At 45.4% G+C, this 14852-nt stretch overlaps 1 protein-coding gene across 17 annotated transcripts in view; it reads right to left on the reverse strand.

Moving 5' to 3' along the window:
- The window catches only part of EIF4G3 (eukaryotic translation initiation factor 4 gamma 3), a 441067-nt gene that overhangs the window by 10092 nt on the left and 416123 nt on the right, over positions 1 to 14852 (reverse strand). For all 17 annotated transcript variants that reach the window (XM_073316601.2, XM_073316590.2, XM_073316588.2 and 14 more), the window contains one exon: positions 8 to 89. In XM_073316601.2, the coding sequence (XP_073172702.1) occupies positions 8 to 89 (82 nt within the window). The remainder of the gene's footprint in view (positions 1 to 7; positions 90 to 14852) is intronic.

The raw sequence follows: 14852 nt of genomic DNA on the forward strand, positions 1-14852 counted from the left end.
TACTCACCTGTAATGGCCGCTTTACAAACTGCTGTCATTAAAGCTCTAAGGAATGTAGGTGAACTCATCTGGCTTTCATCTAGATTAGCCTGAAATCAAGAGTAAATGGACCAGTTAAAAGCACTCTAATGTACAAAAGAAACTGTTTCCAAAATCCACTGCTGCATTTGGCACTAAGTGCAAGTTCAGTGAAAGCTGCTACAGTAGGACTCCAATTAATCCCTTGTGTAAAAATTCATCTTCCCCACTAAACTTCTCAAAAATAGCTCAGCTGTGTTAATGTTTGCCAATATATCTCCTGTAATCAACACTACAATCTATCTAACTACACACGTTCACTATTCATTTAGCTAGAGAAACATTCTGAAATAATACTTGGCATTTATACAACATTTTACGTTTCCAAAATGATGTACAATTTTAATTAATCATGCTACACAATATCTCTGTAAGGTGAGTCTTATCCTCATCATACAGATTGGAAACTGACAGAGTGGTTAAATGACTTGCCCAAATCTACAAGAGAGCTGATGGCAAAGCCAGGACCAGAACCAGAACTGAGATGTTCCCAGACTTTCAGTCTTGTGATCTCTCCTCCGGACCATGCTGACTCTACAGCAGTAGAAAAATGACCTGTTTCTGACAAACTGTGTTAACAACAGAGAGGTGAAATGGTGCTGAACTATGTTTAGTTGCAAGCATACATCAAGATAAGAACAGCCATACTGGGTCAGACCAATGGCCAGTGGCCAGTGACAGGGGCCAGTGCCAGATGAGGGAATGAACTGAACAAGGCAAATCTGAGTGATCCATCCTCTGTCATTCAGTCCCAGCTTCTGGCATTTGGAGGTTTAGAGACACCCAGAGCATGGGGTTGCATTCCCTGATCATCACAGTTAATAGCTATTGATGGACCAACCCTCCATGTACTTATCTAATTCTTTTTTGAACCCAGGTATACTTTTGGCCTTCACAATATCCCACGGCAATCAGTCCCACATGTTGACATCCCATTGTGAGAAGAACTTCCTTTTATTTGTTTTAAATCTGCTGTCTATTAATTTAATTGAATAAAAATCAGTTACTAACCTGTAACTTGTTCTTCAAGATGTGTTGCTCATGTCCATTCAATGTAGGTGTGTGCTTGCCCCAAGCACCGCCGCCAGAAAGTTTTCCCTCAGTGGTATTCATTAGGTTGGTTCTGGTGCCCCCTGGAGTCGTGCCCTCATAGCGCGAGATACAGGGACCTGCCACCCTCTCTGTTCCTCCTTGCCGGCTATCTCCAACAGAGGGGTGGGGGTGAGAGTGGGGGTTTGGAATGGACATGAACAACACATCTTGAAGAACAACACTTTACGGAAGGTTAGCATTTTTTCAAGTGCTTGCTCATGTCCATTCCAATGCAGGTGTAGCAGGAGGGTTCAGAGTTCATTGACAAGCAGATTGTAGCACCGCTCTGCCAAATCCAGAATTGTCTCTGGCCTGCCTAGTGATGGCACAGCGTGATGCAAAAGTGTGGGCCAAGACCATGTTCCTGCTCTACAGATGTCCTGGATTGGAAGCTCTGCCAGGAATGCAGCTGAAGATGCTTGTGCCCTTGTGGAATGTGCCATCAGGGACGGAGCAGGGATCTCCGCTAAGTCGTAGCATGTGCAGATACAAGAAGTGATCCACGATGAAATTCTCTGGGCTGAGACTGGAAGACCTTTCATCCTGTCTGCCATCACCACTAAGAGTTGTGTAGTTTTCCGGAACGATTTAGTCCTTCTATGTAGAAGGCAAGCACATGTCTGACATCTAGTGAGTGAAATCTCTGCTCCTGGCTATTGGCATGTGGTTTTGGATAGAAGACAGGAAGGAATATGTCCAGGTTACTATGGAATTGTGAAACCACCTTCAGTAGGAAAGCTGGGTGAGGGTGTAGCTAGACCTTGTCCTTGAAGAATACCATGTAAGGAGGTTCCGAAGTAAGAACCCTAATCTCCAAGACCCTCCTCTAACGGCAGTAATGGCCACCAGAAAGGCCACCTTCCAGGACAAGTAGAGGAGAGAATATGTTGCCAATGGCTCAAATGGGGGACTCATGAGCCTCAACAATACCAGGTTGAGATCCCAAGGTGGGAGTGGTTGTCACACTTAGGGGTACTGTCTGTCCAGGCCTTTGAGGAAATTACTTCAGATCAAGTTTGCAAAGATGGACCAGCCAGTTACCCAAGGGTGAAATGCCGAAATTGCAGCCAGGTGGACTCTAATCGATGACAGCAATAGCCCTGGCTGCTTCAGGTGTAGTAAGTAATTCAGAATGAATGGCACTGATGACTGCGTGGGTGAAACACCTTTCTGTGCTGACCAGATAGAGAACCTTTCCTGCTTTGCCAGGTACACAGCTCTAGTGGATGGTTTCCTGATCCCTAAAAGGATCTCTCGAACCAGTCCGGATCATGCTAGCTCCAAGGAGTTCAGCCATGGAGCTTCCAGGCTGTGAGATGAAGGGACTCGAGGTTTGGATGATGTAAACGGCTGTGGTCCTCAGAGATCAGATCTGGAAACAGAGGCAAGCTGGTTGGTGTTTCCACTGAGAGTCCAGAAGGCTGGTAAACCACTGGTGACGTGGGCAGGCCGGGGCTATCAGGATCAGGCTCGTTTCTTCCTCTCTGACTTTCAGCAGGACATTGCGTATGAGCGGAATGGGAGGAAATGCATAAAAGAGATGGTCCTTCCAAGGGAGGAGAAACATGTCTTTGAGTGAGCTTGGGCTGTGATTCAGGAAGGAGCAGAAACTGCAGACAGTTCCTGTTGTGTCTTGTTGCAAACAAATCTATCTGGGGATCTCCTCGCCTCTGTGGAATGTCCTTCACGATGTCTGGGTGAATGGACCACTCATAATTGGAGAAAAGTATCAGGGGATAGCCGTGTTAGTCTGTATCCACAAAAACAACAAGGAGTCCGGTGGCACCTTAAAGACTAACAGATTTATTTGGGTATAAGCTTTTGTGTGTAAAAAAACAGTTCTTCAGATGCATGGAGTGAAAATTACAGCTGCAGGATCTGCTGAGATGATCTGCTAACTTGTTCTGTGCATGGAAGATAGGAGGCTTTGAGGTGGACTGAGTGGGTTATATAGAAATCCCACAGGCGAACGGCTTCCTGGCAAAGGTGAGAGGAGCACACTTGACACGGTTTGTTTATACAGAACATCGCTGTCGTGTTGTCTGTAAATACTGACATACATTTGCCTTCCAGGTGGGGCTGGAACGTTTGGCAGGCAAGGCACACCACTCTGAGTTCCCCCGTGTTGATGTGTAGCGAGAGCTCTACCTGGGATCAGAGGCCCCGAGTTCTGAGTACACCTAGCTGCGCCCCCCCAAACCAGCCCAGATGCGTCAGTGACAAAAGAAATTGATAGATGTGGTCTCAAGAATGGGAGACTTACAAATACTGTCTTCAGGTCCAACCACCAAAGGAGAGTGGTAATTAACAAAGGGAGAAGTGTGAGAACCATGACCAAGCAGTTCTAGCCCTGCCGGTACACTGATGCTAGCCAAGTCTGGAGAGGTCTAGGTCGTAATCTTGTATGCTGCACCACGTAAGTGCACGAGGCCATGTGCCCCAGGAGTTTTACGCAGTTTCTTGCCATGGTGGATGGGGTGGTTTTTAAGGCTTTCTATGGTCGTGCCTAGGGCCTGGAACCCGGTCTCCGGAAGGCTCTGGCCTGGACTGAGTCAAGGACTACCCCTATAAATTCTATTCTTTGAACTCGTGAGAGTGTCAATTTCTGCATGTTTATCAACGGACCTATCTTCTTGAAGGTTGACAGTATTAACCATACATTTGCCTCCACCTGGGCCTTGGTTCTACCTTTAATCAGCCAGTCATTGAGGTAAGGGTAAACCTGAGTACTTTGGTTCCTCAAGAAGGCCGCAACGATTGCCATGCACTTCGTGAAAACCTGAGGGGCTGCTGACAGGCCAAATGGGAGCATAGTAAACCGGTAGTGTACCCGATTCACAATGAATCAGAGGAAATCTTCTGTGATCTTGAAAGACTGAAAAGTGAAAATAAGTTTCAGAGTAGCAGCCTTGTTAGTCTGTATTTGCAAAAAGAACAGGAGGACTTGTGGCACCTTAGAGACTAACCAATTTATTTGAGCATAAGCTTTCGTGAGCTACAGCTCACTTCGTCGGATGCATTCAGTGGAAAATACAGTGAGAAGATTTATATACACACAGAACATGAAAAAATGGGTGTTATCACACACACTGTAAGGAGAGTGATCACTTAACATGAGCTATTACCAGCAGGATGGTGTCCCCTGAATAGATATGTGGACACAGTTGGCAACGGGCTTTGTTGCAAGGATAGGTTCCTGCGTTAGTGGTTCTGTTGTGTGGTTGCTGGTGAGTATTTGCTTCAGGTTGGGGGGCTGTCTGTAGGCAAGGACTGGCCTGTCTCCCAAGATTTGTGAGAGTGATGGGTCGTCCTTCAGGATAGGCTGTAGATCCTTGATGATGCGTTGGAGAGGTTTTAGTTGCGGGCTGAAGGTGATGGCTAGTAGCATTCTGTTATTATCTTTGTTGGGTCTGTCCTGTAGTAGGTGACTTCTGGGTACTCTTCTGGCTCTGTCAATTTGTTTCTTCACTTCAGCAGGTGGGTATTGTAGTTGTAAGAATGCTTGATAGAGATCTTGTAGGTGTTTGTCTCTGTCTGAGGGGTTTGTCCTCACCCATAACTATTTCACATTTGGGGACTATTTCAAATCAGCGGCACTGCTATGGGTACCCGCATGGCCCCACAGTATGCCAACATTTTTATGCTTCTTGTCAGCAAGTTAAGGAAGTATGGGCTGGATGAATGCATTATAAGGTGGGTAGAAAGCTGGCTAGATTGTCGGGCTCAACGGGTAGTGATCAATGGCTCCATGTCTAGTTGGCAGCCGGTATCAAGTGGAGTGCCCCAAGGGTCGGTCCTGGGGCCGGTTTTGTTCAATATCTTCATAAATGATCTGGAGGATGGTGTGGATTGCACTCTCAGCAAATTTGCTGTTGATACTAAACTGGGAGGAGTGGTAGATACGCTGGAGGGGAGGGATAGGATACAGAAGGACCTAGACAAATTGGAGGATTGGGCCTAAAGAAATCTGATGAGGTTCAATAAGGATAAGTGCAGGGTCCTGCACTTAGGATGGAAGAATCCAATGCACCGCTACAGAGTAGGGACCGAATGGCTAGGCAGCAGTTCTGCGGAAAAGGACCTAGGGGTGACAGTGGACGAGAAGCTGGATATGAGTCAGCAGTGTGCCCTTGTTGCCAAGAAGGCCAATGGCATTTTGGGATGTATAAGTAGGGGCATAGCGAGCAGATCGAGGGACGTGATCGTTCCCCTCTATTCGACATTGGTGAGGCCTCATCTGGAGTACTGTGTCCAGTTTTGGGCCCCACACTACAAGAAGGATGTGGATAAATTGGAGAGGGTCCAGCGAAGGGCAACAAAAATGATTAGGGGACTAGAACACATGACTTATGAGGAGAGGCTGAGGGAGCTGGGATTGTTTAGCCTGCAGAAGAGAAGAATGAGGGGGGATTTGATAGCTGCTTTCAACTACCTGAAAGGGGGTTCCAAAGAGGATGGCTCTAGACTGTTCTCAATGGTAGCAGATGACAGAACGAGGAGTAATGGTCTCAAGTTGCAGTGGGGGAGGTTTAGATTGGATATTAGGAAAAACTTTTTCACTAAGAGGGTGGTGAAACACTGGAATGCGTTACCTAGGGAGGTGGTAGAATCTCCTTCCTTAGAGGTTTTTAAGGTCAGGCTTGACAAAGCCCTGGCTGGGATGATTTAACTGGGAATTGGTCCTGCTTCGAGCGGGGGGTTGGACTAGATGACCTTCAGGGGTCCCCTCCAACCCTGATATTCTATGATTCTATGACTTAGAACAACGCTTCCTCAGCTCTCGTCCCCTAACGCCCCTACTCTACTTGCGCTATATTGATGACCTCTTCATCATCTGGACCCATGGAAAAGAAGCCCCTGAGGAATTCCACCATGATTTCAACAATTTCCATCCCACCATCAACCTCAGCCTGGACCAGTCCACACAAGAGATCCACTTCCTGGACACTACGGTGCTAATAAGCGATGGTCACATAAACACCACCCTATACAGGAAACCTACTGACTGCTATTCCTACCTACATGCCTCCAGCTTTCACCCAGACCACACCACACGATCCATCGTCTACAGCCAAGCTCTACGATACAACCGCATTTGCTCCAACCCCTCAGACAGAGACAAACACCTACAAGATCTCTATCAAGTATTCTTACAAGTACAATACCCACCTGCTGAAGTGAAGAAACAAACTGACAGAGCCAGAAGAGTACCCAGAAGTCACCTACTACAGGACAGACCCAACAAAGATAATAACAGAACGCCACTAGCCATCACCTTCAGCCCCCAACTAAAACCTCTCCAACGCATCGTCAAGGATCTACAACCTATCCTGAAGGATGACCCATCACTCTCACAAATCTTGGGAGACAGGCCAGTCCTTGCCTACAGACAGCCCCCCAACCTGAAGCAAATACTCACCAGCAACCACACACCACACAACAGAACCACTAACGCAGGAACCTATCCTTGCAACAAAGCCCGTTGCCAATTGTGTCCACATATCTATTCAGGGGACACCATCATAGGGCCTAATCACATCTGCCACACTATCAGAGGCTTGTTCACCTGCACATCTACCAATGTGATATATGCCATCATGTGCCAGCAATGCCCCTCTGCCATGTACACTGGTCAAACTGGACAGTCTCTACGTAAAAGAATAAATGGACACAAATCAGATGTCAAGAATTATAACATTCATAAAGCAGTTGGAGAACACTTCAATCTCTCTGGTCACTCGATTACAGACCTAAAGGTCGCAATATTACAACAAAAAGACTTCAAAAACAGACTCCAACGAGAGACTGCTGAATTGGAATTAATTGCAAACTGGATACAATTAACTTAGGCTTGAATGGAGACTGGGAGTAGATGGGTCATTACGCAAAGTAAAACTATTTCCCCATGTTTATTCCCCTCCTCCCCCCCACCCCAGACATTCCTGTTAACTGCTGGCAATGGCCCACCTTGATTATCACTACAAAAGGTTTTCTCCCCCCCGCCCCGCTCTCCTGCTGGTAACAGCTCATCCTAAGTGATCACTCTCCTTACAATGTGTATAACAACACCCATTTTTTCATGTTCTGTGTGTATATAGGTTTCAGAGTAGCAGCCGTGTTAGTCTGTATTCGCAAAAAGAAAAGGAGTACTGGTGGCACCTTAGAGACTGAGCTGTAGCTCACGAAAGCTTATGCTCAAATAAATTGGTTAGTCTCTAAGGTGCCACTAGTACTCCTTTTCTTTTTGTGTGTATATAAATCTCCTCACTGTATTTTCCACTGAATACATCCAATGAAGTGAGCTGTAGCTCATGCTCAAATAAATTGGTTAGTCTCTAAGGTGCCACTAGTATTCCTTTTCTTTTTGTGAAAATAAGTGTCCTTTAAGTTGAGGGCAGCATACCAGTCCCCTGGATCCAGAGAAGGGATAATGGGGAGGCCAAGGAGACCTTGCGGAACTTCAGCTTCTTCATAAATCTATTGATGTTTCACAGGTCTAGGATGGGTCTGAGACTACCGTTGGCCTTTGGGATTAGGAAATAGCAAGAGTAGAACCCCCTGCCCCTTAGCTCTGGAGGAAACTCCTCTACTTCTCCCACCTCCAGGAGCATCCACACTTCTTGGGCTAGAAGTTGCTTGTGAGAAAGGTCCCTGAAGAGGGATGGGGAGGGAGGGTGGGAAGGAGGGGAACAACTGAACTGAATCGTGTATTTCAGTCCTATAGTGTGTAGGACACAGCGATCTAAGGTAATGTGGGCCCTTGGCCGATAGAAGTGGGATAACCTGTCCTCAAAAGTTGGGGAAGATGGATCCAGACAGTGTCCTGGTACACCATCCTTAAGCGTGACCTCAAAAGGCCTGCTTAGACCCTGATAATTGTTTGGTGGGGCCAGGCACATAGAATCATAGAATATCAGGGTTGGAAGGGACCTCAGGAGGCCATCTAGTCCAACACCCTGCTCAAAGCAGGACCAATCCCCAACTAAATCATCCCAGCCTGACCTTAAAAAACCCTGGGCAGATGAGAACTGGGGAGGAGGCTTCCTCTTATAGCTTCTATCCCAGCTCTTACTGTAGTGCTGCCTAGACTAAGGTGGGTAGAAACGTGGCAACGGTTGGGGCTAAAAATGCTTCCTAGATGGAACAAGTGTGTGTAGCCCTAGGGATTTTAGGATGGCCCTAGAACCTTTCAGGCTATGTAATTTAAAGTCTGTCTGCTCCAAAAAGAGTGATGAGGCCCTCAAAGGGGAGGTCCTGCACTGTTTGCTGCACCTCTCAGGGAAAGCCTGAGGACTGCTGCCATGAGCTCTTCCTCATAATCACAGCCAAAACCATGGTTCATGCTATGGAGTCCACTGCGTCCAAAGCCACCTGAAGTGATGCTTTTGCCACCGCTCTTTCTTCTTCAACCAACACCAAGAATTCGGCTCTGGATTCCTGTGGCAACAGCTGCCTGAACTTAGACATCGAACCCCAATAATTAAAGTCATAAAGTGTAGACCCTCCTGCCAAAAAGAGCTAACTTTTTGGCATCCTTGGCCTCTGGAGTTGGTCCTTGCTACCTGTGTGCTCCTGTTCGTTCACCGCTGTAACCACTAGTGAACCTGGAGGAGGCTGGGTATATAAGAATTCGAATCCCTTGGAAGAGACAAAGTACTTCTTCTCCATCTTTTTTGCTGTAGGTTGCAGAGATGCTAGATTCTGCCAGAGGGTCCAAAATGGCATCGTTAAGGGGCAAAGCCACTTGCGATGGACCAGATGGTGCCAGGATATCCACCAGGGCATGGGAGGACTCTGAAATATCCTCTGCCTGAATCACCAGGTTCTGAATTACTCTCCTGAGAAGCTTCTGGTATGCTCTGTAGTCATCCTGAGCGGGGGCGATAGATCACAGTTGCCAACTTTCACGCAGTAAATAAGCAGCCTGACTTTCAAAATAAGTCAAAAATTAAGCTAATCTAATTTCAAAATAAGGCCAAAACAAGCCAATTCCTAAGAACCCCAACATTCAGTGTGACCATGTGCATCTGAAGTAGTGGCCAAACAAGCCACTGGTGTGCAGTCTGGGACTGTGGTGGGCCTGCTGTGCACCCCTGACTCTCTCCCTCCCTTGCTGGGAGCCGATCAAAAAAATGAAGCAACAAGCTACAAAAAGCAACAAGCTTCAAGCCAAACAAGCAACAAGCTACAAGCAAAATCTAGTCAACAAGCAACTCACAAGCCAATTAAGCCAAAAACGAGCCCAATTTCTGTGTTTTTTTCGCAAGTTTAGCATGTTTGCTATAGATGTTCCTGCCACTGCCTCATCAGGCTAGGAAGAAAAAGAAGTCTGCACAGGCATGGAGCACTGTTCTTCTCCTTCCGCACCAGAAGGATCTCACAGTGCTGTTACTGAGGGCTCAGTACTGTACTTGATACCAGTAGATGATTCCTGCACCGCAGGATGTGTTGGAGGTGCTGTACATTCCAATACAATGGAGTATGCTCTCCTGGACTGCGATCCTTGGACTAGTGGAAATGCCCTGGGAGTTCAAAAAGGCCATTGCATAGGCAATTTGCCACTGTACTGGTGGCCAGGCCATTGGCAGGATACCCTGGCTCTTGTTAGCTGCTGGGTAGAGCCGGTTGGAGAGATGTCAGCTCCTGCAGGAGGTGTAAGACTCTGCCTTCAAGTCTGACTCAGGAAGTTGCTTCTTGGTGACCAAGGCAGAATGGAACCAACCGGGGCTGGAGAGTGGTACCTGGAATGGTGAGACCAGTGCTGTGCCATCATGGCAGGCTTCCCTTTTGATGGCACTTGGGGCTTCGGTGCCATGGTTGCCCTTGCCTCTGGTGCCAGCAATGACAGTTCCTGAACAGTGGGAGATGGCGGTACTGGGAGTGATAGCAACTCCCTCCCTGTCTCAAACGCCTCTGGTGTGGATGGTAGTGCCAGGGCTGTACTCTGGTGGCTCCCTCTTGGTGGAGAGTCCAACAGTGCCAGACTCAACAAATCTGGGGCCAGAGTCAACGGTGCCATGCAGGCAGCTAACTTCTGAGTGGCGTGGCATGGTGTCTCACTCTACCTGGCTCTCTGCAACTGGACCTTGGGGTTGGGGAGTGCCTCCAGTCTGTCTTCTTTTGCTTCTTTCTTGGCACCCTTGATGGAGAGCGGTGCCAAGAGTCCCATGGAGGAGCAGACTTCCTCTGCACCAGAGGTGACTGACAGTTCTGAGAGTCCCAGGACTGAAGAGGAGTCCTTTCTTGGTGCCGGAGAGGCCAAACTATGCTGCCTTTTCATCGGAGAAGCCAGAGCATTTCTCACCAAGGTAGAAGAGCTCAGAGCTGAGTCGATGTAGCCAGGCTCTGAGGGGGGATGGAGTGCTGCCTCCATGAGGAAGAATTTCAGTCTCTTATCTCTGTCTTTCTGGATGCGGGGCCTGAACCCTTTAAAAATTCTACAGTGCTCTTGCATGTGGGACTCCCCCAAACACTTAAGGCAGCTATAATGGGGATCACTGCAAGGCATTGGCTTGTGGCATGGCGCTTACTGCTTAAACCCCGGGGACTGAGGCATGCCCTGATGCTGGGGAGAGGTTAACCTCACTAAGCAAAGTTCTCTAACCGAAATACTAAAAATTAGAACCGAAACTTAACCACTAGTGAATAACTATATACAAGAAATCGAAAAAGTCCACTGAGAGGCGTACTTGCAAAGAACACAAGGACAAGTTGACATTTCAGTGACCATCACAGATGGTAAGAAGGAACTGAGGGGATGGTGGGGCCCTATATACTGGTGCCATGAAGGCGCAACGTCAGGGGGACCCAGAGCCAACCAGACAGATACCACTGAGGGGAAAGCTTTCCAGCGGCAGTGCTTGGGGCGAACACACACCTACGCTGGAATGGACATGAGCAAGCACTCAAAGAAGAACCCCTAAGTTCTTATGTTATGTGAAGGGGTAAATATCACTTCCCCATTCACTTTCTCCATGCCATTCACGATTTTATACATCTCTATCATATCCCCCTTAGCTGAATCATCCCAAACCTTTCAATTTCTCCTCATATGGAAGCTGTTTCATAGCCCTGATAATTTTCGTTGCTCTTCTCTGCACCTTTTCCAATTCTAATATATCTTTTTTGAGATGGGGTGACCAGAACTGCACCCAGTATTCAAGGTGTGGGCATACCGTGGATTTATATAATGGCATTATGATATTTTCTGCTTTATTATTTATCCCTTTCCCAATGGTTCCTAACATTCTATTAGTTTTTTTAACTGTCTCTATACAATGAGCAGGTGTTTTCAGAGAACTACCTATGACGACTCCAAGATCTCTTTCTTGAGTGGTAAAAGCTGATTTAGACCCCATCACTTTGTATATGTAATTGGGATTATATTTTCCAGCGTGCATTATTTTGAATTTCATTTGTCACCCAGTTTGGTGAGATCCCTTTGCAACTCTTCGCAGTCAGCCTTAGGCATAACTATCTTGAGTAATTTTATGTCATCTAAATATTTTTCCACCTCACTGTTTACTCCTTTTTCCAGATCATTTATGAATATGTTGAAAAGCACAGGTTCAAGTACAGATCTTTGGGGAATCCCGCTATTTACCTCTTTCCATTGTGAAAACTGACCATTTATTCCTATTCTTTGTTTTCTTTCTTTTAACCAGTTACTGATCTATGAGTAGACCTTCCCTCTTATCCCAAGGCTGCTCACTTTGTCAAAGGCTTTCTGAAAGTCTAATTATACCTTATTAACTGGATCATCCTTGCCTACATGCTCAAAGAATTCTAGCAGATTGGTGAGACATGATTTCCCTTTACAAAAGCTGTGTTGACTCTTCCCCAACATATTATGTTCATCTCTGTGTCTTATAATTTTGTTTTTAGTTTCAACCTATTTGCCTGGTACTGAAGTGAACTTACTGGCCTGTAATTGCCAACATTGGCTCTGGAACCTTTTTAAAGAACACGTGTTACGTTAGCTACCCTCTAATCATCTGGTACAGAGGCTGATTTAAGCAATAGGTTACATACCATAATTCGTAGTTCTGCAATTTCACATTTGAATTCCTTCAGAATTCTTAGGTGAATACTATCTGGTCCTGGTGACTTATATCAATAATGTATCAATTTTAATTTTAATGCATCATTTTGTTTCAAAACCTCCTCTACTGACACCTCAAATCAGGGACAGCTCCTCAGATCTGTCACCTAAAAAGAATGGCTCACCTGTAGAGATCTCCCTCACATCCTCTGCAGTGAAGACCAATGCTAAGAATTCATTTAGCTTCTCTGCAATGGCTTTGTCTTGAGTGCTCCTTTAGCACCTTGATCATCCAGTGACCCCCCACTGACTGTTTGGCAGGTTTCCTGCTTCTGATTTACTAATTTTTTTGCTGTTCATTTATGTATCCTAAGTTAGTTGATCTTCAAGTTCTTTCTCCACCTGTCTTATCATACTTTTTACACTTGACTGCCAGAGTTCATGATCCTTTCTATTTTCCTCACTAGGATTTGACTTCCAGTTTTTAAAGAATGCCTTTTTGCCTCTAGCCACCTCTTTCACTTGGCTGTTTAGCCATGGTAGAATTCAGGGGAGGGGAGTATACCTTTAGTTTGAGCCTCTGTGATGATGTTTTTTCAATAGTCTCTCCTTGCAATTTGCAGGCTTTACACTCTTCTGACTGTTCCTTTTAATTTCCATTTAACTAGTTTCATTTTTGTGTAGTTCCCCTATTTGGAATTAAACACTACTGTTGTGGTTTTCTTTGGCATATTTCCCCCTACAAGGATGTTAAATCTATATTGTGATTGCTTTTACTGAGCGATTCAGCTATCTTTACCTCTTGGACCAGATCTTGTGCTTCATTTTGGACCAAATCAAGAATTACCTCTCCCCTTCTGGGTTCCAGGGCAAGCTGCTGCAAGAGGCAGTCATTTATGGTGTCTAGAAATTTTATTTCTGCATTCCGTCCTGAGGTGACATATATCCAGTCAATATGAGGATAGCTGAAATCCCCCATTATTATTGCATTTTCTGCCTTTGCAGCATCTCTAATCTCCTTGAGCAGTTCACCATCACCATCCTGGTCAGGTGGTCGGTAGTATATTCCTACTGGTATACTCTTATTATACAAACATGGTATTTCTAGCCATAAAGATTCTATGGGACAGTTTGATTCATTTTTTTACTATATTTGACTCTTGCTTTCTTTCACATATAGTGCCACTCCCGCACCAGCATGACCTACTCTGTCATTTCTCTATATTTTGATCCCTGCTATCACTGTGTCTCACTGATTATCGTCATTCCATCAAGTTTCCATGATGCCTATTATACCAATAGGACAAATCTGGTTTAGCATCATTTCAGACATAGAGGTTAAAATCTGGTTTAAAGGATGTGCCCAGAGTTAGAGAAGAGACAGTGGGTGGGTGCAGGCTTTTATACTCTTGGTTCTAAAATACTGGAACAGAGCGGAGCACATGCATCTCCAGTGGGTAACTGTTTGCAAAGAATTCCACTGTTGCATGGGAAGCCAAATAATCTCATAATGGGGCACAGATAATGTCAGGAAGAAAACCAACCAATTTCACCCCATACTTGGAAAATAAACTGTTATAGCATACCAGGTTTAAAATGTCATTGATAATTGAAAACATGTTTTCACAAAATTATACATTTGAACAGGCCATTATCAGATAATGGGTTAGCCTTCAAAATAAGGATCCAGACAAAAAAATAAGAGAACTTTAAAGAAGTTAACCTTTTCTTCCTGCAAATTATATTCTTTATCTCTAGGCAAATGCTGATTTTACAACAATATCTATATCTTGCTCTCCTGTGCTTAGGATGGAGATAAAATTGAAATGGCCATTTTCTGCTGTAACTGTACTGAATCTTACTGTTCCAAAGCGTATATTGGGAAAGTCCTTAAGATGTCAGGCCATAGGGCGGATGCTTTATGGAAATTTAATAATCTTTGTGAACTGAAGAATGCAGAGTGGTCAACTGTACAAATACTATATGCCTTATCCAGAGATGAATTGGTGGTGGTTATGAGCATTTCTGCTTGGTTCCCTGGAGACTGGTGTAGTAGGAAGAGAGCCTGAGACCTAAGCCCTTGAAGCAGAGGCCTGGTATGAGGCAGGACCCGCTGACAAAATCTGGCAAGAACAGGACTGATATTGCAAAAATACACATTCCGAAGAATTGCTAGTCACAGAGTACTCACACAAACACATCTCGATATCAAGTAGTACCAGAACATTCCGATATCGAGGATGGAACAAAAACATTCCCCAAGGATAACAGGAACACACTGACCCCTCCTAAAAGATAAGGTCAGGATGACAGTACGTAACAGAAATGTTTTGATCAAACCAACATATACAAGGTGATGGATGATAACTAGCCAAGTTAGGGGGCAGTAACTATGTCAGAGGGACAGTACTAACTTGTTTGTATCAGGGTATAAAGATGTATCTCTGAGGGAGTATTTTTGTTTGGCCTAGGGAGGAACAGAAAGTCCCACCATTTACTGAGCTGGTGCACTGTTACGGACATACATGTATTAGTGGTCCAGTAGTGTCTGTAGGATACTAGTACTGTGCTTTGTCGACAATAAACCTGGCTGGATGCCTTTGTTCCTTAATGGATTTTGTGGTCATTGGCCAGTTTGCTT

The sequence above is a fragment of the Lepidochelys kempii genome, chromosome 18 (assembly GCF_965140285.1).
Source record: "Lepidochelys kempii isolate rLepKem1 chromosome 18, rLepKem1.hap1, whole genome shotgun sequence".
NCBI lineage: Eukaryota > Metazoa > Chordata > Testudines > Cheloniidae > Lepidochelys > Lepidochelys kempii.